The following is a 26,126-nucleotide window of genomic DNA, read 5'->3' as shown; positions in this document are numbered from 1 at the left end:
CACTGCAACCAACAAATGAAATTGCTTTAACCCACAGTATAAGTATACTTAAGTATACACCAGGTCGAACGCTTACCCTCGACCTAAAATGGTTAACCTAATCAGTTTTTTTTTCATCTAGTGCTTTTAAAATGTAGAGCTGACTAACAATGAACAGGAGACATCAAATTTGAAGCTGAAGTAAAATTAATTCCCCCATAGTATACATAGTAAAACTGTAGGTGTATATTAATGGCTGAGATAAAATTATTTTGTGAATTATAAATATTATAAGATTGAAACCAGTAATGGTGACCTATTTGAAATTTTGCTTACAATATCATATCTTTGTTTTCTGCCTGAAGATGTTTATGAGAGGGCAAAAGAAATGTATTTACAGACACGCTCTTATTAATCATGTAATCATCAATAATCATGATAAAATATGCCATTACACATATCTGAAGCAGATAACCACTATTTAGTCGTGTAGTCTGATTTTTTCTTGGATTTTACAACATACAGGGCCTCAAGCTTTATTCTGCCTATTCAGTAAAGTATTCTTTTGTAGATCATGGAGATTCTAGTAGCAAAAATAAATGGGAAGCTACAATTAGCATCTAAGAATGTTTTGTATCCAGCCTAAATTGTTGAAGCCTCACATCTTACCCTGTACTGATGCTTCATATGATCCTGCCCATTTTCAGTCAGTTGGCTTTTTTTCCTGTTTTGTATGGTTATGTGGAGGATGATGTTCTCACATTACTGTGCACCACCTCTACAGTATTACAGTGAGTATAAACTCCTTCTTTCTAAAACCTGTAGATTTCTTTGACGGGGAAATGCCTTTCTCTTATGGACCTTATTAATATATGGATAACTTGTGAAATAGCCAGATGCCCTAAATATGTAGCTTTTGAACTAGATATTGGTTCCAATGTTACAGAAAGACAATATTGCAACTGTATGACTGAGGAAAAGTAAAGATGGAATGATTGAACCGCTTACAAGCTCGTGTCTACCCTTGGTCACTGTACTAAAGAAGAATATGCAAAGGCCTAGTTTACTTTATGGTTTACTGGAGTAGGTTAATCTCCACATTTGATTTGAAAAAATGTGTCCGCAAACCCTTTTAGATGCCCAGGTTATGAAAATCAGGTTCTGTCACACCTATTTTGTCAACTATCCAGGCAAACCTGTAGTTTACCTAATATTTTATTGGGGTTGGTGGTACCGCTGTATTTGATTTGACAAAAGCATTTTAGCAATCCTTTCAAATGACCAGGTTCTGAAAAGCAGATTTTATGAGTCAGAACTAATTGCTGTTAATCTGTCATACTGTGAAGTCCAACATCTTTGGACAAAGTGCTGACGAGTTCTATCTCCGAAAACACAAATCCAAAAGTTTAAATGGAGAAAAAAGATTCCACTGTAAAAGTTAATGAAGAAAGACCGTTCTTCTCAATTCCCACAATTAGGCATTGTGAAAGCAAAACCATAGATAAAACACTCCTTTTTTCTTGATAAACCTCTGCAATTCAAGAGAAGAGATTGAAAATACTCATGTGTAGATAAAAGGAGATTTGCTTGCTTAGAACATTCCATGCAGTGAGCTTTATATTTGTATCATATTTGTTGTTAGAAAAATATCTATATTTGATGGGTCTCTGAACGTTTAGTGTGGGATGGGGAAGCATAATGATTTTTACTGTGGGGTGGAAGAACGTGCTAGACAGGTGGGGTAAAAATCATTTGGACATAGTAATTTGATAGTTCTGGGTAGTGTAATCTAGTGTAATCTTTAAGATTGGTGACTCTTTTACTCACCGTGGAACAATCTCCCAACCTTTTCGGACAATTCTTCTGCTTGTTTATGAAGATTTCCCTTTGCATTGCATTTTTATATTACCTTCTTGCCTGTATTCCTTGTTGCAGTCCTTACTGTAGGAGTTATCAGTTCCTACTTGCACACACTTCTTATAATCCAAGCTTGAACCCAAAAACTACAAATATGTCCTCTGTACTCCCCCTATGTTACTAAGTGGAAGAAGTCATAATAACACTTCCTGTTTCGTTTTCTGTTGTGCTTTTTATGCTAACTGTCTTGAAAGAGCAGTAAGATTAATGATTACTGAGTCTTATATTAGTCTCTTTGGGGTCATGGTAAATAAAATACATTTACTAATTTTCTGTAGTGCACAGCTTGAAAAGTTTGTGATGTGACCTGTTGGACATGGTTTAGCAATCTGGCTCTGTAAAAACATAGACTTGCGAACTTAGGCTCAGATTTATACTTTTTCACGCAAAACTGCACTAACGCAGTTTTGCGTGAAAAAGTATACAGCTGGCTAGCACCATGTCAAGATGCCTGCCAGGCATCATATTTATGGAATGACGGTAGCCAGCGGTAAGGCCTGCCTAGCGTCATGAAAAAGGACGCTAGCATGGTGGGGGAGGCATGGGGGAACAGGAAGTTGTGCGTCAGGTTAGAGGCATAAAAATGAAATTGACAATACTCACCTGTACTTTACCTTACGTACCTGGGATGGGGTCCCCCCATCCTCTGGTATCCCTCTGGTGTGGGTGGGGATGTCCCTGGAGCTAGGGAAGGGCACCTGTGGGCCCATTCCATGATCTCTGACCATGGAAATAGGCCCACAGGTCCCCTAACGCCTGCCCTGACCCAGGTGTTAAATAATGGCGCTAAGCAAGCTATTATTTAAGGCCCCCTCACCCCGTGCTTGATTTTAGCACGAGGGATGAATATGGCGCTAAGGCCATGTCGTTATTTTTTGCACAGGAATGCCAAACTTGCATCTCATTGATGCAAGATAGATTCCCACAAGCAAGAAATGATTTTAACTGCGCCTTATTTGCGTTAAAAAAAAAGTCACAAATTCAGCGCAGAGTATAAATCTGGGCCCTTGTGCTGCATGATAGATTGGAGTGGCGCCCCACCTTGATCCGACATTGTGCATGGGCCACCAACATTTGGAGATATTTCTTTGCAGTGGTTATGGCTAGGACTTCATTGTTTTGGTTACTCTGCTTTGCTATTATGTGATAGGTAGCACTGCCGAAAACCAAAGCAGTTTCTGGTAGAGGTTGCAATAAAGCAAGTCAAAGCACCCCAGAAGAGGCAACATTCTAAAAGAACTTCCTTGCCTAAGTCATTTAGAAAGAGAGATTTACAAACTCAACCAAAGGATAGAATCTCAGTTGGCACAATCCTGCAAAATATTGATCAAGCTGTTGAGAATATTTTGTTGATAATGAAGGGGGTGCCTCTTCCTAAGGTTTTACAGGGTATAGCATCCCAAGACAAGATGCTGGATGGAGAACCAGAGGATGACGACTTTTGAGGTTGGTCATTTAAGAACCAGAAATGTCTGACATGCTGCAACATTTAAGGGAGAACTTATGTTTTCCTTATACCTCTGAATCATCAGAGTATCAAGATGACTTTTTAATCAGACGAGAGACATGAGCCTGAAAGCCTTCCTTTGCATCCTGCTGTAAGGAAGGTCCTAGCTTATGAATGAAAAGATGTGAACCACCATTTGTAGTTGTTTCAAGATTCTTGACAAAGCGGTACATGTTGCGAAAGTTCGGTGAAGAGGTGTAAATAGTGGTTAATGTGAATTTGTTAATGGCAGGCCTCATCACAAGAGATCATCATATAAGAAGCACCCTTGAAGATGCAGTGGACAAGAAAGAAGAGTCTGCAGTTAAAAGAAAAGAGTGTACATTGCATAACATTTTGCAGTTAGATACAACACATGTACTCTAAATATAGACTTCAATCTCTGCTGAGAGACTATGAACTCCTTATAGATCCAGTACAAAAAGGCACCAGTTTCTCTGAAACCCTGTATTGAATTGAGCAGCACGTACTACTTTTATCAGACAAGTCATTCAACTCTCAAAGTGGAGCCACATCATCTGCTGTTTTCAGGTTCTAATTTGTTTGGGCATAGTTGGAAGAATTGATATAACTGCAGAGGAAACAAAGTTGCTAGCCCCGTCCGTACATTCATTAGAGGGGTACATTTTGGACTTTAAAAAGTTTTTGATCCTACTTTATTTGCAAAGGGAGGGAGCCAACACTTTCAAGGTAGGTGCTGTGATGGGGCATACTTCAATCATGAAAAAGGAACAGGGTTTCCCAGTTTAGTATTGGCACAGATTTGCCTTTGGGCAGAACCCAATCTCCTGAAGTGCAGCATATCTTACAGGGAGGGAGAATGGGTGATCAGACCAGCTTGACCTGTTCCTTCCCATCTTTGGCCTTACAACCTCTCCATCCCATCACTTTTCATCTAGGTTCTGCAGAGGCTTAGAGCCCCTTGGCTCGACCTTTTGCGACCAGAGTTGATGTCTTCCTTCTACTGCTTTTCTGTTTTTGACCAATTGAGGAAGCTTGGCCAATGGATACATTATTAGTAGTATGGCCCTGGGAGGTGGGGACGGGGGTGCTGATATTTGCATTTCCACTAATTCCCTTAATTCTGAGGGTATTTCATAAGATTCAGGAAGATCAAGCAGAAGTGTTGGTGAGGGTGCCTTACTAGCCTCAGCACACTTTGGGGCATATTTATACTTTTTGATGCAAAACTGCGCTAACGCAGTTCTGCATCAAATAGTTTAGCACGACTTGCGCCATTCCTGAAGCCGGGTGCCATATTTATGGAATGGCGCAAGACAGCCCAAAGGATGGGCTAGCTTGAAAAAAAAAGACGTAAGCCAAGTGGGGTTGAGGTATGGGAGAAGAAGGTTTTGCACCAAAAAATTATGTTAGGCTGGTTATGGGCAAGAAAAATGCATCTAACCAGCCTAGCGTCATTTTCTGACACAAAACCATCCATACCACATGACTCCTGTCTTAGAAAAGACAGGAGTCATGCCGACCACCCCAATGGCCAGCACAGGGGACCAGTGTCCCCTGGGAATGGCAATTGCACCCAGTGCCATGCAGGGGGCCCCAAGCTGGGCCCACGATGGCACCTTAATTAAAAAAAAATGTACTTACCTATACTTACCCTGCTTACCTGCGATGGGGTCCCCAATCCTCCGGTGTCCCTCTGGTGTGGGTGGAGGTGTTCCTGTGGGCTTGAGGAGGGCACCTGTGGACCCATTCCATGGTGTTCAACCATGGAAATGGGTCGACAGGCCCACTAACAGCTGGTCTGACCGAGGCGTTAAATAATGGTAGTCAGTGGGCTACAATTCTAGACTTTAAACAGAACGGAAGTTCATTCTGTGGCTAATCTGGTGATAAGATTATTAATATTTAGGATGTTAGGAAAATCGCAGTTTGCGCCATGCAAACGGCCTCACGGGATGCACATTCACAAATAGGAAGGGGTGTTTCCTTCCTATTTGCGACTCGCATCGCAATTCAGAATTGCTTTGTGACCGCGAATGCGGTCGCAATGCAACTCGCAGTTACCACCAGTGTCACACTGGTGGTAACTCATTCGCAAAAGGGAAGGGGTCCCCATGGGACCCCTTCCTCTTTGTGTATGTCGACAAAAATATTTTTTCAGAGCAGGCAGTGGTCCCATGGACCCATCTGCCTACTCTGAAAAAACACGAAACCAAATGGTTTCGGTATTTTCTTCATTTTGTAACTCGTTTTCCTTTAAGGAAAACGGGCTGCAAAATGAAAAAAAAAACTGCTTTATTTAAAAAGCAGTCACAGACATGGAGGTCTGCTGACTTCAGCAGGCCACCATCCCTGTAAGTGCAGGGGCTCGCTATGGGGTCGCAAAATGCAACCCACCTCATGAATATTGATGAGGTGGGTCTTTGCGACCCCATAGCGAGTCGCAGACGGTGTCTGAGACACTGTTCTGCATCCGAGATTGCGACTCGGAAATTGCGAGTCGGACAGACTCGCAATTTCTGAGTCGCAATCTCGGACTTTCCTACATGTGGCCCTAAGTTCTTCCTGTTTATAAACCGTCCACTTTGTCTTCAGAAGAGGAGGCCCTACAAACCTTGGATGTTGATAGGGAATTTATGATTTCCTAACTGCCACCTTCATGAAGGTGGAATCACTGTTTGTGACTTTCGGTTTGCAGCTCGAAGATAACGCAATTCAATATCAGCTTGGAGTAGGTGGCTTAAGCAGACCATCTTCACAGCTTATGGCGAGGTGAGCAGATAACTTTCTTGTGCAGTTCAAGAAAACCTATTAGGGGCATGCCAACTTTCTGGGCAGTTCTAAAGGGAGCATCAATCAAAGATGTGTTGTTAGCTGCCACCTAGGTAAACCCACACACACGTGTGACTCATTATCTCCTCCAGGTTAGGGGTTGCTGCATCTGTGAAGTATGGAGAGCAATTTCTTCATTCAGTTGTAAATAACAGTTAAAGTATGGTTATAGTTATTAAATCACAGACTTTTGCAGTAGTTTAGTGTGACTTGTTATAGTTTCTAATTTCTCATTACTGCTTGGGTAAGATCTCCAGTAGTAAGGATTGGGACGAGGAAAACAGGCCCAGTTACCTATCAGTAAACTTCATTACTCTGGTGTCAGGTTTTTCTTGTTTCCAGTTCAAGGTTGCCCCCCCATCCCTACCCATAATTCCTGCAATTGAAAGAGAAGATGGGGCAACCAGCAAATTGTGTTGTAAGTTTATTTTTACTTTGACATAGTCAAGAAGTGGAGTTATGACTCCTTCCTTTGTACAATACAGAAAGAAGAATGAGGATACATGTGGAGTGTTTATGTTTATGCTTGGCTAGATAATGATTTGAGTAGGAAGCAATTACCAGTAAGTAACCTTGTCTTTTTTTTCGGGCTCTATAAAGGTGGGTTTGGGAGAAGAGGCAAAATCATATGAATTTAGTTCTAAAGCCTGTTTTTGTGGTAAGGAAGGAGGAAAGGAAATATGGCAAACTTGTGAATTTTCTCCTCCACCCTTGTTTAGAGTTGAGGGTTCCTCTTTGTCACTCACGAAGGACTTGCAGTTCCCGTGGAATAGTTTTTGGATGCCAGTATGTTCGGGGTGAGAGGTTTAAAGTTTCTCCTTTAGAGAAGGCAATTCTTACCTGCATCAGTCTCCCATATGATAGCCTTGCTCCATTCGCTCCATGGTCCAGCATAGCACTTTGCAGGATCTTCTAAGTTGACACGGGCTCGCACCCTTGCCGTGTAGTGACTGAGAGGTTCTAGTTGAGTCTTCAGGTTGAAGGAAAGAGTTGGGGGTCCATTGGTGATGTTAACTTCTTTCCAATGAGAAGGGCAGCCCAAGGAGAACTGCAGAGAGGTGATGGAAAGGATTTGAGGTACAGAGGGAGAATGGACAACCCAAAGCAAGTTAGAGAGGATTAAAAGGGCAGGATGGAGATAGTGAACAGGATTTATTACAGTTTGAGGATTATAGGAACACAACATAGCTATTAATTTCTGCATCTCATGTTACACATATTGTTAGGAGGTTTTAATTCTTTTCTTCATATTGTATTCCTTTGACCATTTCCTTGGGGCATATTTCTATGTAGGTAACAAGCACAGTGAATGTTGCATCTTAACTGCACATTTCCCCTAAATATTGTGATTCACTTTTCTATGAACTCCAGTAACAAGCAGCAGTTTTTCTTTTAGGGTGTCGCCCCTCTTCCTAATATGCCCCCCAGGGATGAAAAATAAAATGGTAATAAAGTTAATTTATTATCTTTTTTTTTCCATCCTCCCGTCCTGAACCGTGTTTCAGGGCGGGGCGGGCCACTGCTGCTGAGTGGCAGCAGGAAACTGCGCACTATGTTTAAAGTGCACATGTCCCTTTGGCCAGTCGTCTTGCAATGGCCGGCCAGACATGCCCACTTTAAACATCCCTAACCTAGCTGTCTTAAGACAGCTAGGTTAGACAAAGCACAGGCCTCCAGTGCTCTTAGAAGCGCTGAGATAGGCCGCTCCCTTCAATCCTGATGCTTCTTTCATACTGGTTGCCAGCATGAAAGCAGCACTAGAACTGCTTAAGGGAATTTGTGGGGGCCCAAGAGGATTCCGGAGCGAGGAGGATGTCAGACGTTGTGCAGCAAGCAAGGTGTTGTTTTCTTTTTATTTGCACACACCAATCACCTTGCATGCATGCACACACGCACCAACACCACATTTGCCTGCCCCCCCCCCCCCAACTCTGCCTACATGCCAGCCGCTGCTGGTAACAAGTGGTCAGGCTTTGCTGAGTCAGCTTCATTTTTGGGTGGCACTTTGGAATATCTGTTTTTTAAACTATAGAACCACCATCTTTGCTTGGAGCAGTCTATTGTTCCTTATTAATTCAGTATGTACAGCCCCTACTCAAGGTGGGTTGCCACCTGCAAACAGAAACTTTGATCAGCTTTGAAACAGCCACTCGGTATTTTACTAACTGCATGTCCCACAGGGCAGTGCGAGTTCACACTGCCCTCGGGGCAGAACATTCATTCTAAAAGGGTGCACTGTCCCTGTTCGCATCTGGCGCACCTGCTTAAAGGTGCACCATGGCACAAACAAGGACAGTGCGCCCTATATTTAATATGGGCCCAGAAGCATCTACCTGTCCGAGCCTAACGTGGTACTAATTCTACCCCACCCACTCTTTCAAACAGTTAGGATATGCCCTCACCTCCAGAGCGACAAGCCCAATTCATAGGGTCGAGTTCTCGAAAAGCATAAGCACTTAGCTCCTTCACAGCTACGTACACCTTTCCAGAAGCATCCAGAATTGCTCCCGACCCACCGAGCACCCACTGGTGGTCTTGCATTCCATCTGGAAGGTTGTATGACACAAACACCATGCCGGAATTACGCATGCCTTAACAGTGCGGTAGGACCCATGACCGCATCTTTTCCACACATGCCTTTACCACGGGTCTTTACAACAAATTTTGTTGCAAAAGTATGCTTAGTAAAGGAATATGTGGAATTGGCATGTGTGGTTGTGTTATACAACCCCCCCTTAACCCAAAAAACTACCTTAACCCCCCCCCCACCTGCACTGAGGCCCAAAACTACCCCCACCCCTAAAACCCTCCCCCAAAAAACCCTGGCTACAGTTTACATAAAAAAACTACCCCGACCCCCCCACCTGACCTGAGCCCTAAAACCTCCTCCACCCCCACTTGCCTCACCACGTTCTCTCCCGATCCTTCCTCCTCTCCGCACCGCCCTTCTCCTGCCCTTCTTAAACCTTCCCCGCCCTTAAAAAATAAACTACCCCGACAACCCACACCCGCCCTAAGCCCTAAAACCTTCCCCCACCCCTAATAACTAAACTACCCTGACCCCCCACCCTGCCCTTAAAAAATAAACTACCCCGAAGCCCCCACCCACCCTAAGCCCTAAATCCACTCCACCGCTAAAAACTACCTCACCAGACCCTGCCCCAGCCCCACTTACCGCACTGCATCCTTTCCTGATCCTTCCTCCTCTCCTCTTCTCTCTGCCTGTCTCCTGTCCTTCCTTAAACCTTCCCCACCTCTAAAAAATAAACTACCCCAACCCCCACCCCCAAAAAATAAACTAGCTTGCCCCCCATCCACCCTAAGCCCTAAAAAATAAATGACCCTGACTCCCCCACCCCACCCCTAAAAAATAAACTACCCTGACCATCCCACCCTCTCTAAGCCCTTACTCCACCCCACCCCTAAACACTACCCCCAACCCTGCCCCAGCCCCACTTACCTCACAGCGTCCTCTCCTGATCCTTTCTGCTATTATCTCCGCACCACTAGACCGCTCTCTGCCTTATCTCTGCCTTAACCACGCACATGTGTGGTTTAGGCACATGCATGGTTAAGGCAGAGAAAAAAGCAGTTGTGGTTTAGGCAAACATTTCTCCGCTTGTGTGGTAAGCGTCTGTGTGGTTTAGACTGCGTTGTTTATGACGTTTCCCCATCTGGAAGGCATGTGTGATGCACAGGTTGGGAACAGTGCACTAAGGCCTCCATACCTGGTTGATGGCTCGGGCCTTGTCATTCTTCTCCTGCTTCTGGTAGCAGAGCTGATATTGCTGTGAAATGCTGTAGCCCAGAGGTTGGGGGCTCCAGGAAAGGTGGTACACTTGCCTGTCTTCTTCAGGTTCAACTTTCAGGTCAGAAGGTGGGAACGGCTGGACTGGAAGACACATTAACGAGAGGTCAAGTAACGCAGAGGTCAAATGAAAGTGTGGTCACATTCAGCTAGAGGTGAAGTATGGCAAGAGGTCACCTAGGAAGGGATGTCAGATGTGGCAGAAGGTCCCATGGGGAGGTTGCCTACTTGGGAAATCAGTCACGTCACAGTCCCTTTGAAAATCTCCCTCGAGAACTTTACCTTCTTACTTCTGCTACTGAGCCTCCCTTAATTCCACTCACACTCTCCTGGCACCCTTACCCCTTCCCCACACTACCTTCTAACTCAAATCACATGTTGCTAGCTGTGGAAAAGGTATTCTAAATAGATGCTCAGCATTAGTGATTTGAAAGGGTGAGTGGGCTGGACAATAAGGTGTCACTTTACGTGGATGAATTGCTCATCAACCTTCAAAATCCCAGATTGACAGGCCCTCTGTCACTACAAATGCTAAGCATATGTAGTGGATTTCTTGGCTTAAAAGTTAACAGGTCTAAATCTGTGGAGTAGTCCATAGGAGGGGGAGGGGTTTCGGTTGTGGGCTGGGTCTTAGACTCTGCTCGAGACCAAAAGTTCAACATATTTGGGGATATATGTTTCAGGAAACCTTGCATAAACTGGCAGGGAAATCTGGCCCCTGTACTGGACAGCCTGTGAAACAACCTTACATACGGGTCCACCCTTCCATTGTCTTTGATTGGAGGAACCAGCATCTTTAAAATGGTCTCCCTCCATCAGCTCCTACATGGGCTCCAAACTATTCTCACAAAATCACCCAAGACTTCTTTACGTAAATCAACTCTTTGATAAGAAACTTCATGTGGAATGGGGCTATCTTTAGAGCTGAAATTAATAAACGCTTCATGGCCCCATTTGACGGAGCTCTGTGAATGGCTGACACTTTATCATACTATTGTGCCTCGCAGCTAGTGGATGTCATTGACTGAATATGCATCTCAAGCTCAAGTCCCTACCTTGGCAGTAGAGTGTTGGCAGACAGAGGATGTGCACCCACTACATGTTCTCTATGCGAGAACCTTCCCTATCCCACCACTCTTAAAGTGTTCTGGCTTTAGCAAGAAAGCAGGGCAAGTCCTCCATGGAGACCCTGCTGTGGCTAGTTGCGACACTTGACAGATCTACTTCTTCATGCTTTTCAAGGGTTGGGACATCATAGATATGTCCAAGCTCTGGGATGTATTAAATCATAATTCTCTCTGCTCATTCAAAGACCATTTGGAGCTCAGCCTCCACAAACATCAATTATTTAGATACTTGCTACTCCACCAGGTCCTATATTCGAGAACCTCCAAGACTTGAACTTATTAGAGGCCAAAGTGTTGATGCAATATATAGGCAAATATAAAATATTGTGACTTTATCGATCGTTAGTGATTAAGATGCCATACTCCTTCCATATGCTGCATAAGACAGATATGAACTAACTGATAGATGAAGAATGGCAGGTTATCTTGTGGTCCTGTAGGGAAACGGTGGTTGCAGGCCAGTTCTGCTCTAATACCTATATCATATGTATTATTCTCTTGAGAAGCTTTGGGCAGTGCAGTGAAGCACTTCAGTGACATGCTTGAGATGGCTCCAGATGGTGACATAATACATAGAATTTGGCACCCCAGTGAAACACAACCCCTTTGGCAGCGAACTGACCACCATCTTTCGGAAGTAGTGGCATGGCCAGTGAAATTTACTGCCAGCATGAACTTAAACAACGGTTTCACTGACCTAGATATCAATAGGTACATCCTAGCATTGCTCCACTTTGGCACAGTTGTAGCTAAAATGGACCTGGCATGTAAATTGCATCCTGTGGATTACTCTGACTTGTGGTGTTGGGCACGGATCGCTGCATGGCAGTGTTATACTGGGCCATGGGGTTCCCACCAAAACAATGCAAAGCATAGGAGGTTTGTGGGCACATAAAGGGTTTGAAGTGTAATATTCTTTGATTTATTGCAGCGAAAGGAAAAACAACTTGGTGGTGCTCCTGGTCCTGGAACACCCAGGTGTCTGGCCATTCGGGGGTTGTAATACAGATGTGCTGTATATTTTGAATTAACATTGGGCTCGAAAGTCTTTCCTGCTTTGTAAATGAGATGCACTTTCCAGAATTGTATGTATGGTTTGTTAAATTGGCCTTGTTCTGAGTTACACATCAACTTTATCTTTCTTTATCGGAAAATGACAATGAAGTTGTCTATAAAACCTCATACTATACATTTATCCTTCCGCCCTCCCTGATTCTAATCGAAATGTATCTCCGTTCATCAGTCTCTAGCTCCGTCCCCTGGTCTACCAGCTCCTTGTCTCACCATCTACCCATACAACTCCTGTCTCCTCTTTCCTTCCCGCCTCTTCTGCATTGTGACCTTCGTTCCACCTGTTTGTCTGCTTCTCCCTTTTCTCTCTCTAATCTCCAACTCTTCTTTTTTGTTCCTCTCCTCTTCTTAATTCGTCCTGTCCCTGTTCATTTCCCAACATTTATGCATTCATTTCATACTTGCATTGATGCACTCATTTTGTTGGACTCACTGTTCAGACACTGTCGAAAGCTTTTTGTCTTCGTCTGTGGTCTGACGGAGATCTGGACCAGTCCAAGCTCTTCTGGGTCGGAGAGGAGAAACTCACAGCTGTAGAACCGGATGACACCCCGGGGGACTGGCTCCAGCTCTTCCGGGTGGCATGGGGTCTCACTGAGGGAAGCAGAAGAGAACATACTGTATTAGAAGCTTAGTCATGCAGCAGTTTTAGTTTATTATAGGTTTACTTCAGGGGTGTTAGGTTCTGGAGGGCGGGATCCATGCCAGATTTTCATGATAATGACTGTGTGTAAATTGCTTCTATTTTGATTCACTGCAAATGTTTCTTTTATGGCTAGCCATATTACCGGAGACAGAATTGGGCGCCATGGACCACAACCTTTTAAGGATGGTTGTTAATCCTTAATGGTACTCAGAATATCATTCATTATTGGGCTTGTGTCTGGACGGAGGGCTTTTTTCCTGACAATCGCAGTGGAAATGAATTCTTCCTGGAGAGCCAGCAGGGATTCCAGCTTAACATGAACAGTGATCTCAAAACCTGCATGAGTACTTCCACACATGCTTACTGTGGTAGTGTGCCGGGCCAGGGGTGGCTACCTCTGCTACTCTCTGAGGAACCAGTTGGGGTTATTCTCCAGCCCTCTGGACTGGCCACTCAGTTCATCAAACCTCACCCCCTACCTGTGTCCTGAACTGGAGCAGTATCACTAGCACAGCCTATAGCCTCTATGAAGAGAGCATCACAAAATGACAAGTGACCGGATGAGGAGCAAGAGGAGGGGTGCTGACCTGAACACGGGCCAGTGATGACATCACCAGGCTCCAGTGTGGACTGCAAAGCATTCCTGTATTTTGACTCCGAGGTGGAGCGTCCCTTGTGTCTGGTGGCTCTATCTGTCACTATGTTCCTACGTACAGCTGCCGGTGGAAGCCTTATAGGTCCAACGTGAAAGGGATTCCATATTTAATGCTGGATTGTCTCTGCCATAAGCACACAGATGTACAGACATTTGTCTCAAGGGGCAGCAGAGGAGTTATTTGGTTTCTGAAAAGAAAGGGTCACTTGCTCCCTATCACTCCTATTTATTTGTGATGTTAAAGGATATAACTGACAGTACTAACTACACTCTAAACAAGCATTTGCAATGCAATCGGTCTCACATTTGCTTGAGTTAGAGCTATTAGTGTTGTAAACTCCTAACTGGACTTTTTTTGCCACATAACCTGAAAATCTAAAGTAAAACAGTTTCACATAAGCGAGCCGCTTCATAGCGCCACAGCCGCCATGAGCATCAGCGTAAAGAGACACACAAAAGGAAAAAGAAGTTTGCTTGCAGTCAAACTTATCGGCAAAAGTGCAATAAGCCACATAACAGGGGCGATAGCCAAAGTGTAACAGAACCTCCCCAAGGAGGGACAAATGTAAACCATTCACCAATGTCATCAAAGGATTTCTGAAGTGCAAGCCCACAAACGAGTGATAGTGATGGGCATGAGGTGGGCGTTGTTAAAAGCCCAGATACATACCAACACGTCGGAAAAGGAGCTCTTGCGCACTGTTATGCTCGACCTAAAAATGGACAATTGCCCCCTCCACCTTAGAGTAGAACATTTTAATCTAAAAAGTGAAGGTGCAGAGCATTAAGATGAATCAACGTTTGTCATAATTTTTTGAAAGAAGAAAAGTCACCGGAGAGTGGAAGAACTCATTTTAGTCTTGAGTTGATAAGTCTGGGTTCTATCTAATAGTAGATTTACAGCCTGTACTTATTTGGCACCTTTATGGCACACACGCCTGGGGCCTTTTCAAGGCTATGGGTGATTACAAGTATAAAGAGAAGCATAAGTAATTAAACAGTCATACATACAAAGCTAAGTCACGTTGTCACAGTTTTGTAACACATCACACGTGGGTCCCGGCAAAACAATGGGAGACCATTATTGAAGTATAAAAAATCCTAGACCCAGTAATGGATGGACAGGATAAGGTATTTAATAGCCCCAGGCGGGGAAACAACTGGGACTCGTGAGTGGTATTGCATGTATCAAGGTTGCTTCTGGCAGGAAGGGATTATTATTGCCTCCAAATGTGTCAACTTCCTCTGTCTAGTAGAAAGGAAAGAATACATATTGTATATATGCAAATCTGTAGTTGGTGGTCGTTGTAGGGAAAGGAGGGTATAAGGAGTGATTGGAGAGCCAGGGTCTCACTGACATGTGCCTTCGGTGGGGAACAAATGGAGACTGTTGTCCCAAACATGAGGTAAACAGAAAGTGGGAGTTCTTTCAATGACCCTGTTAATCACTCTGTGACTGCGGAGGAGGCTCCTAGGGGCAAGAGGGCGGCACTTACTCATTATGCAGTGGAATCAGTTGCATCCATATAGCACTGGTACTGCGGTCTGTGTATTGGGTTGGTTCACCAGCGTCGGGTTCGTGTTCCAAGTCTGACCCGGCCATCTTTGGTCAGAACTCAGCACACAGACCACATTCGGAATACTTCTTTGGGGGGCATCATGTACACTGCTTGCATGTAAGTGCCAATCTCATGCTGGTAACTCTCCTTCACACCCTTCATTGCAGTCACAGAATGCGTGGCAATTGAACGAACTCTGATTTTACTCATTTTCTTGAACGCAATTTCATTCATTTTCCTGCTGCAGGTACATTTTATTTAGACTATTACTCCCCTCTCCCTACAACTACGATCACGTGCACACGGTGAAAAGCACAATAATACAATCCACAACAGAAAAAACAAAGAGAGGAGACAGAATAAATGCAAAAGCAACAGTGTTGCAAATATAAAATATCAATATGCAAATCAAAAACGAACCATCAGATTGTTTGATGCGGTAGTATGAAGTGAGCAATATGGTGACATCTGGTTTATCAAGTACATTCCGGGGACACGCTCAGGTCATACAGAGGCAGTTTCAGCTCTGGAGTCTCTGTCTGTTGAAGCATATGATCTCAAAAGGGGCCTCAGATATTCAGAGCTCTCAGTTAAGGAACCTGCAGTGATGTATACACCCTTGCCTGTTCATTACAGAATATAGCGCCTTTCGACCAGTCCTGATACCCAGGAAGGAAGGGCACCACTCAACCACGCCTCAACCACTCGTCATCAAGCGAGGTCCACTAGCTGTTACGACTCTGTTGTCCCATCTCTAGGGGGTGTTGTAAAGGAACTGTCGGTAGCCTGGGAATCACCTTGAACACTTATCTAGAGTCCCTTGCTGACTCCCGTTTGTTTCTCTTTTCGCTATGGTATGCTTTTGTAGAATTACATTTGCTCCCTAGATCTGCAAATCCCATAATGCACAGCCTGGTAGTCAGGAAAGCCTGGATTCAGGTATACATTGTTTTCTATGGGAGAAGTCCAGTTGCTCCTTTTCACTGGATCCTCTCCTCCAGGACTTGCAAGTGTCTGAAACTACACACACCTGAGACCTCTCCTGTGCAGCTCAGTCATGTGATTCCACCTGGGTTTGCTGCAGTTTGGAACTGCTTATAAGCAGCCATTTCCTCAAGATCCTCATTGTCCATTGGAGTTTGATTCCTTTGTGTTACAGACCCCTTATCAGATGGTGTTCCAGTTTTGTTTCTGTTCTGTTTCAGCTTGAACCTGTTTCCTGTTTCTCTGGCCTGTTCCTGATTGTTCAGGCCAGAGTCTGCTCCTTATCTCTTAGCCTTATACTTAGCCTTATAGTGTTTCTTCCAGAACCTACTCTGTTTCTCAGTCCTGAACCTGCTCTCTGTTTTCCAGTCCTGTTTACTGCTTATTCCTACTCCATATCTTCCAGCCCTGGTCTTGTTTGTTCCAGCCAGAGCCTGCTCTCTGTTTCCCATTCCTGTCTCTGTTTGTTACAGCCAGAGGTTTGTGCCCTGTTTTCCAGTCCTATTCCTGCCTCTGCTTCAGCCTGAGTCTGTTCCCATTTCTTGCCTCTGCCTCTTAGTTTGTTCCTTCTGTTTCCGTTTCTTCTTGGGTATTTGTGTCTGGTAAGTGTTCCATCAGTCTTCACCAGTGTATAAGTGTCCTCCTTTGTACTGGGGTTGGCTCCTGGTCTCTAGGAGGCAATTCTAGCCCGATCCGTGTCTAGTGTTATACGTTGTCTTTCGTGCCTAACAGTGACAGTGTGCTACTGCTATTTTTCCAGGAATTGCCACTGTGTTTCCAGCTGGACCCACAAGAGCTTGTCTTGTGTATGTAAGTACTATCCTTGTTTGTGCTCTAAGGGTCCAGAGACAGAATCACTTCTGCTGCCTCCTTTCTATGGGACTTGCGGGTGACTATAAGAGCAAACTGCACAGAGGGCTTGACATTCCCTGTTGCTGTGGGAGGTTCTGAGCCCTACCCTGGGTACAACCTTAGTGGTAACCCCAGTGTGTTTGTCCATTAGTAATCCGTTTCCTGTTGGTTCACAGTAAGGTTGCTCTGCTTTTACTTTCCTGTTTCCTGTGCCTGTCCATAGTTGTCCTTTCCTGTGTATGCCTTTAGCTGCTCTTCTGCCCCAGTACACTACCTCTTTGGAATATTCTGTGACCTCAAGGGGTGTACTAACCAGAGTCCTGATCAGACCCACCCGAAACTGTGACACTAGCAGGGCTGCAGGCTTTCTCACACCACAGGGAATGTTGGCAGCAAATCCCTGGATCATGGTGAGTGGTACACAAGGGAGTCTAAAAGTTAGCATCTTGCTAAGTCTGTCAAACACCTCCGTCCAAAAGGATTGAAAGGGGGGCAAGCCAAGGTGAAGTGTACAAAATCAGTAGGATCAGTGTAGCATCAGGTACAGCTCAGAGTATGCAAGGTGCATCTGACTGAGTCGATGTGGGGTGTAATGCACGACTGATAGAAATTAAAATGTGTAAGCTTTTGTCTTTGATTAAAGGAAAACTGTCTTATCCTTGTACAGCAGTGTGTCCACACTTTCTGAGAGATGGACTCACCCAGATCTACCTCCCAAATGGTCCCTAGGATCGTTTGCTGCAAGAGGGACTAGCTCCTCAATCATTTTATATGAGTGGGAAACCGAACTCCTAGTGGTGGCCGAGAGATACAATTGCGTTAGAGGGTCCTGTGGATTGGGAGCACTGGTGCACCGTTGCAGGTGCAGACGCTACATACTCTGTGTGCATCTCCATTCGCAGGTATGGTGAACTGTTGCTTGTCAAAACACTGACAACTACAACATGCGGTACCAGTTAAAGTCCACAACTTCCTCCATATTCTGCCCAGAAGACTGTTGATACCGCCTGAGCGAGAGGCTAGTGACAGGGGTGGAATAGAAACAGCAATTACAAGAGACGTCAAAGACTGCACTGTGAAAATGCGGGTCAGCAGCCCTTAAGTAGTGAACCTGTGGATCTTTCAACTTACACAGTGCTACCATGTGTCACACAATATCGGCTCCGTTCACACAGTCACCCGGTGAGGAGCAAATATCACATGGTATTAGGGCAAGCAGATGTCCTGGATTTGCCCGGACAGTCTCTGTTTTTCAAGGTCTGTCCAGCAGTGGCGGCTGGCTTATGTTTAAGGCGGGGTGTGGGAACAATAATAATAATATTAATATTAATAATAAAAAATTAAAAAACAATCACTTACCTGCAAGTGTCTTCCTCACAACGTCCTCTTGCTCCTGGAAACTCCAACACGTGGTAATGTGAAACACCACTAACCAATCCTGATGCTGCTTTCATGCTAGTCCAGCATGAAAGCAGCATCAGGATTGGTGGAAGTGGCCTTTCTCAGTGCTCACAAGAACGCTGTTGGCCTGTGCTCTCTCTAATGCAGCTGTTTTAGGACAGCTGGGTTAGAGAAGTTTAAAGTGCCCATGACAGGCTGGCTGTTGGCAGACGGCGGCCAAAGGGACATGCGCACTTTAAACAAGTGCACAACTCCCTGCTGCCACTCGGCAGCAATTGCCCCACCCCGTCCTTACACTCGGTTCAGGACAGGCGCTGGAAAATAAAATGGTAATAAACACAGTGTAGGTCTGGTGGCATTTTGGGGGGGCATTTTTTGTAGCGGGGGAAGCTCCTCCGCTAACATGGAAGGGGCTTTCCTGCTGTCCAGGCAATTTTTCCCCATGAGGCGTCCCTCAGGGTCCCCTTCATCTCTCCTATGGGGTCAGGATACCTGTATCCTGGCCCCTTATGTCAGTTTTTTTGCCCACGGAGCTAGCAACAACGAGCGCAGGGATGGGGGTTTGCAGGGGGAAAAGTACACCACTGAAAAAGCAATACGGAGCGCGGGGGAAGAGCATAGAGAGAGAGAGCTTAATGATAATTGGACTCATAGAGTGCCTAACTTAAAAAAAGAAAAGGTCCACTAACGGTGAGTATTGGAAGGATATAAGTCACCCAAGTGAAAGTATGGTAAGATGATTATGCTCCAGGGAAAGGACAAACCCAACAAGCATTTGCAATGCAGTGGATCACACGTTTGCTCGAGTAAGAGCTATTTGCGTTGTAAATTCCGAACTGGACATTTCTTGCACATAATTTGAAAATAAAAGAGTAAAACAGAAGTTTGCTCGCAATCAAACGTATTATCGGCAAAAATGCAATTTTCCATGTAACAGGGTCAATGTGATGCAAAGCGCTTGACAACTGCCCAGCAAGATTACGTTGCGTAGGAAATAAATAGAAACAAGTAGTCCAGAATCCATACAGGAAACACAAAGCCTTGTATGTTTTCAGTAGTTGGCCGGTGCGCTCAAGGAGGGCTAAACACCGGAAAAGGCATGACGTATGCATGCTTTCCACCAATGAAAGCAAGCAAATTTTAAAAGGCAAGCCCACAAACCAACCAAACTCATGGGTGTGCGGTGGCATGGTTATAAGCTCATAGAGAGATTACAACGGGGATAGAGAACTTTGCGCTCAACCCTAAAAGGACAATGAAAGCCATGAAATAAGAAGCAAGCAAATAAAAGCAACAATAGAGCCAACCAATGGTAAGCAGTGGACGGACTGGGAGCCCACTGTAAATTCACAATAGGTCATTCGCAACCTGGCATCTTGCAGTGGCTGTAGGCGAGACCTAAAAGGTAACCAGCCTGACTTGTGGTGCTGCAAATAGGTTCTCAAAGTGGCCTTTCAAGAATCAGAACTCCTAGTGTACTTGGACTTCACTCGAGGTGAGCAGACTTCACTTGCACGTTGGATGTTCATGTGCGTGTTGTTTGGCTTTAGTTATTATAAAAATTAGGTAGTAAAACCAACGTATCTATGTGTTTTCGGCATTAAAGAACGAGTTACTTACCTTCGGTAACGACTTTTCTGGTGGATACATTAGCTACCTGTGGATTCCTCACCTCATGAATACTCCCATGGCGCCAGCATTCTACGGAAATCTTCTTACTAGTCTCTGCACGTCGACGAGGACGTCACTGTCTCGCACGCGACGCCGTCTGACGTCATACAGGCAATAAGAGGTCCTCGACGACGTGCGGACGTCAGTACCAATCATTTTTTACGTGCATGAGAACAACCAGGCAATGCAATGAAAGAACAAAGCAACATCCATTATATTGTAAAAATACACCACATTGTATGAATAACTGTAAATCTTTTTATGTACATATATATATATATATATATATATATATAAAACTCTCTCTTTTAAAATATATACACACACCAAGTATATACATAAAGATATATACACATATACCTATATATATATAAATATATTATATATATACATCTATTGCACCCTCAAAGACCAAGAGGAGCACACTCAAGGATTACTTGGCAAGACCATAAAGGCAACGGGGAGGCGGGTGGGACCGTGAGGAATCCACAGGTAGCTAATGTATCCACCAGAAAAGTCGTTACCGAAGGTAAGTAACTCGTTCTTCTGATGGATACAACTGCCTGTGGATTCCTCACCTCATGAATAGAGTCCCAAAGCAGTACCACGCCCGGCGGTGGGTGCCTAAATGGTCAAACCAAGAAATCCTGCAGCACTGACCGTGCAAAATGGCCGTCCCTTCTAACCTCAGAATCTAAACAGTAATGTTTTGCAAAAGTGTGAAGGGACGACCAAGTTGCGGCCTTGCAGATGTCGACCACAGGAACACCTCTGGCTAAGGCCGAAGTGGCCGACTTAGCTCTGGTGGAATGAGCTCTAATGCCCTCAGGAGGATCCTTCTTTGCCAAAGAGTAACATATTTTAATGCAAAGAACAACCCACCTGGATAGTGTTCTCTTGTGGACTGCCTTTCCTCTCCTCTTGCCCACGTATCCAATAAACAGCTGATCCTCCAGCCTGAAATCCTTTGTTCTATCGATAAAGAAGCTCAACGCTCTCTTTGGGTCCAGACGGTGCAGTCTTTCTTCCTCTTTGGAAGGATGAGGCGGAGGATAGAACGTGGACAAAGTAATGGCCTGAGCCAAATGGAAGGGTGAAACAACCTTCGGGAGGAAAGCAGCCTTGGTCCTCAACACCACCTTATCCCCATAAAAAGTTGTATAAGGGGGTTTTACTGATAAGGCCTGCAACTCACTCACTCTCCTTGCTGATGTTATAGCTATCAGGAAGACTGTTTTTAAAACCAAATACCTCAAGGGGCAAGAATGCATAGGTTCAAAAGGGGACCCCATAAGGAAAGTCAGGACTAAGGACAAATCCCATTGCGGCATAACGAATGGCTTTGGAGGATATTGATTTAGAAGACCTTTCAAGAATCTGCTAACAATAGGGGATTTAAATAAAGATGGTTGGTCTGGAAGACATATGAAGGCTGACAAGGCCGATAAATAACCTTTAATGGTAGCCACTGCACAACCTTTCTGCGCCAGAGATAGAGCAAAAGACAAAACGTCCGATAGATGAGCATGTAAAGGATCAATCTGCCTCTCTCCACACCACGCAACAAATTTAGACCACCTATTAGCGTAGATAGATTTAGTGGAGTGTCGCCTGGCCGCTAATATAACATCCACTACCTCAGGCGGGAGAGAGAAGGAACTCAGGTTGCCCCGTTCAATCTCCAGGCATGTAGGTGCAGACTCTGGAGGTTGGGGTGTAGAACCTGCCCCTGCGACTGTGAGAGGAGGTCTGCCCTGAAAGGGAGACGGAGCGGCGGGCACGTTGAGAGTTGGAGAAGGTCGGAGTACCACACCCTCCTTGGCCAATCCGGAGCTATTAAGATTACTAGAGCCCGGTCTTGGTGAATCTTCCTCAATACTCGAGGAATCAAGGGTATGGGAGGAAACGCGTAAAGCAACTGGCCGCACCAGGTCATTTGAAACGCGTCCCCCAACGCTTCCTGCATCGGATACTGAAGGCTGCAGAACAACGGACAATGCGCGTTCTCTCGAGTGGCGAACAGATCTACCCGAGGAAACCCCCACTTCTGGAAGATTAAACGGACTTGATCTGGATGGAGACGCCACTCGTGGTCTGCCGAGAAGTGGCGACTGAGACTGTCCGCACGCACGTTCAAGACTCCGGCCAGATGGTTTGCTATCAAGCAAATCCGATGGTCCTTTGCCCAGGACCATAGTCGAAGAGCTTCTCTGCAGAGAAGGTACGACCCCACTCCTCCCTGCTTGTTTATGTACCACATCGTGGTAGTATTGTCTGTTAGGACCTGTACCGACTGACCACGAAGGGAAGGGAGGAAGGCCTTGAGAGCCAGACGTACAGCCCGTAACTCTAACAGATTGATGTGAAAAATCTGTTCCTCTGGAGACCAAAGACCTTTGATCTCCAGATCCCCCAGATGAGCTCCCCACCCTAGAGTGGAAGCATCCGTTATGACTGTGGCCACTGGTGGCGACTGCTGGAACGGCTTTCCTTGTGAAAGATTGTTGCTTGCAATCCACCACTTCAAATCCACAGCAGCATCTCTGGAGATCTTGACAGTACCCTCTAGATCCCCTCTGTGTTGAGACCACTGCCTTCGGAGGCACCACTGAAGAGCCCTCATGTGCCAGCGAGCATGCGTGACCAACAGAATGCAGGAGGCAAAAAGACCGAGCAGACGAAGGACCTTGAGGACTGGAACTACCGCTCCATTTCGAAACATTGGAACCAAATCCTGAATATCTTGAATCCGCTGAGGCGGAGGAAAGGCCCGACCCAATGTCGTATCCAGTACTGCCCCTATGAACAGGAGGCGCTGAGAGGGCTCCAGGTGAGATTTGGGCTCGTTCACCGAAAAGCCCAGGTCGAACAACAACTGGGTTGTTGACTGCAGATGACGCAACACAAGCTCCGGGGACTTGGCTTTGATCAACCAATCGTCCAAGTAAGGGAATACTGCTATCCCCTTCCTTCTGAGCTCTGCCGCAACCACCGACATCACCTTCGTGAAGACTCGAGGTGCTGAAGTAAGACCAAACGGAAGGACCGCAAACTGGTAGTGTTGCGATCCCACCACAAACCGGAGATACTTCCTGTGTGACTTGAGTATCGGGATATGAAAGTAAGCATCCTGCAAGTCGACAGACACCATCCAGTCTTCCATGTTCAACGCCAAAAGCACCTGTGCTAGGGTCAGCATCTTGAACTTTTCCTGCTTGAGGAACCAATTCAAGATCCTCAGGTCCAGAATTGGTCTCAAACGACCATCCTTCTTGGGAATCAGGAAATACCTTGAGTAAACTCCTTGACCCCTTTCCTGCTCCGGGACCAACTCCACCGTGCCCTTTAAAAGGAGGTCTTCTACCTCCTGTTCTAGCAACAGGTGTTCTTGTGAACAATACGAAGGGCGGGGCGGGATGAGGGGCGGAAACTCCCGAAAGGGAAGGGTGTAGCCTTTTCCCACAACACTGAGAACCCAAGTGTCCGACGTAACAGTCTCCCATTTGGTGAGAAAATGCTGTAATCTTCCCCCTACAGGAGAGGAGTGAGTGGGAAATGGTGGAAGCCTAAGGCTGCTTCCCCTGCTGCACCCCGCCAGAGGATGAGGAAGAGGCAGAGTGCTGCTGAGAGGCTCCCCTGGTGCGGACCCTACCCCTCCCCCTAAAAGATCTATAGGGGTGGGAAGAGGCAGGTTGCTGATATCTTCCCCGAAAGGAAGAGGAGGAAGAGCCACGCCCAAATCCACGAAACCTCCTGAAGAATCTGGAAGAGGCCGTGGAAGAAGGAGCTTGGAGTCCCAACGACTTAGCCGTGGCCCTGCTCTCCTTAAAACGTTCCAAGGCCGAATCAGCCTTAGCCCCAAACAGTTTGTCCCCATCAAACGGGAGATCCAACAATGTGGACTGTACATCTGCCGAAAAGCCCGAGTTACGGAGCCAGGCCTGTCTCCTTTCCACCACAGTTGTGCCCATTGCTCTGGCTACCGAGTCGGTGGTATCCAGTCCCGTCTGGATAATTTGGGTCGCAGCAGCCTGGGCATCAGAGACAAGATCCAAAAGACCCTGGGGAAGCTCTGTAAACGAAGAGGAGATGTCATCCATCAGAGCATGAATATACCTCCCCAGGATACAGGTCGCATTAGTGGCCTTTAACGCCAGACTGCAGGACGAAAAAATCTTCTTCGACTGCGCCTCTAGCTTTTTTGAGTCTCTGTCCCCAGGCACCGTCGGGAAAGAACCAGGCGCTGACTTGGACGAACAGGAGGCCTGCACTACCAAGCTCTCCGGCGTAGGGTGCCTAGATAGGAAACCAGGATCAGTTGGAGCCGTCCGATACCTCCTGGCCACGGCTCTGTGAACTGCTGGGGAAGATGCCGGCCTCTTCCACACCTCTAAAACCGGATCCAGCAGAGCGTCATTAAAAGGTAACAGAGGCTCCGCCGCGGCTGAGGCCGGATGCAACACCTCCGTCAAAAGGTTTTGTTTTGCCTCCACCACCGGCAAAGGCAGGTCCAAAAAACTAGCTGCCTTCCGTACCACTGTATGAAAGGAAGCAGCTTCCTCAGTATATTCCCCCGGGGACGAAAGGTCCCACTCAGGGGAAGTGTCCAGCCCACTGGCCGACTCCAGTCCACGCAGCCCATCACCCGAGTCCTCTAGCTCTCCTTCCTCTAGGGCTCGTTGGTACTCCTGCTCTTCTAGTACCCGGAGAGCACGCCTCCTTGAATGCAGTCGTTGCTCAATCCGCGGAGTCGACAATGCCTCCGCCGAAGTCGGAGATCGGCGCCGATCTTCCGAAGCCACCGACGCCGCATCCGGCGCCACGGGTAACTTCGGCGCCGACTGAAGAGCAGCTGAAACAGATGGACCCACCGGAGTCACAGGCCGAAATCTCGACGTCGACGGGATGGAAATCCCTGGGGCCAATCCCTCCGAAGCCACCGGAGCGGCCACCGGCGCCGACACTGGCGCCGAGCCCACGTTCCCAAACGGGAGAAAGGGCATAAAGGGTGCCGGCCGAAGAGGCGCAGGATCACCCAAAGAAAAGGCCAAAGGCCCAGCCGGAGCACCCCCTGGAGCCATCTGTTGGAAGATGGCATACATCGCATTCAAGAATGCGGAACTATCGGCTCCAGGGGTGGGAAAAGCCGGATACTGGGGTGCCTGTCTCGGAGGCGACCCCGACTCCGGCCTCGGCGTCTGCGCCGGAGAAAACACTTGAGGCTCCAATACCTCAATCACCGACGCCTGTCCAGGCGAAGTTGGTGACGCCGGAGAGGGCAACGGCGTCGAAGGATGCGGCGTCACCGTGGGGCTGACCTCCCATGTCTTTCGGCGCCGATCCGGAGACCTGGAACGAGCCTCCCTTGAATGACGCCGAGATTCTCTACGGCGCCGGGAGTCTCGATGACGCCGATGTTTTGGAGAAGACTTCTTGTGATGCTTCTCCTTTGACTTGGCCATAAACAGCTTCGCCTCACGTTCTTTAAGGGCCTTCGGATTCATGTGCTGACATGAATCACAAGTCGAGACGTCGTGGTCGGAGCTCAAACACCAAAGGCAATCGGAATGAGGATCCGTCACCGACATCTTGCCTCCACACTCACGACAAGGCTTAAATCCAGACTTTCTCTGCGACATTATTTCCACAGAGAAAGAGTACGCAGCAAGATATACACTGTAACCGCAAGAGTAACAGTTGCTCCCTCGAAGATAACCGTTTCGAATGCACGGAAAAAAGGGAACTGACGTCCGCACGTCGTCGAGGACCTCTTATTGCCTGTATGACGTCAGACGGCGTCGCGTGCGAGACAGTGACGTCCTCGTCGACGTGCAGAGACTAGTAAGAAGATTTCCGTAGAATGCTGGCGCCATGGGAGTATTCATGAGGTGAGGAATCCACAGGTAGTTGTATCCATCAGAATGTGCTGTTTTAGCAGTGGATCACCATCAAGTCTCTGGAGGGAGCCGAATAACGCCAGTTCCTCACACTGCCTTAAGGGTGGAGATTAGAGCCAGGACGTTTAAGAAAGCTGAATTCCCGCAGTAACAATGGTGTTGTGATGGCACAACCAGTACTACTGTTACTGGGAAGAATTACCTCATCATTTGTAGGGCAATACAAGTTTCTGGGCTGGAATGCGGAATAACGTGCAGG

General features: G+C 46.3%; 1 protein-coding gene across 1 annotated transcript in view; it reads right to left on the bottom strand.

Annotated features, from left to right (window-relative positions):
* CSF2RB (colony stimulating factor 2 receptor subunit beta) overlaps positions 1–26,126 on the bottom strand; it is a 94,255-nt gene that overhangs the window by 17,205 nt on the left and 50,924 nt on the right. Inside the window, exons 8-10 of the mRNA XM_069231350.1 lie at positions 12,636–12,796; positions 9,925–10,088; positions 7,037–7,244 (exon numbers count right to left, since the gene is read on the bottom strand). Coding sequence (XP_069087451.1) covers positions 7,037–7,244; positions 9,925–10,088; positions 12,636–12,796 — 533 coding nt within the window. The remainder of the gene's footprint in view (positions 1–7,036; positions 7,245–9,924; positions 10,089–12,635; positions 12,797–26,126) is intronic.

This window comes from Pleurodeles waltl, chromosome 4_2 (assembly GCF_031143425.1).
Source record: "Pleurodeles waltl isolate 20211129_DDA chromosome 4_2, aPleWal1.hap1.20221129, whole genome shotgun sequence".
Taxonomy (NCBI): domain Eukaryota; kingdom Metazoa; phylum Chordata; class Amphibia; order Caudata; family Salamandridae; genus Pleurodeles; species Pleurodeles waltl.
This window is presented reverse-complemented; position numbering and strand designations above follow the sequence as displayed.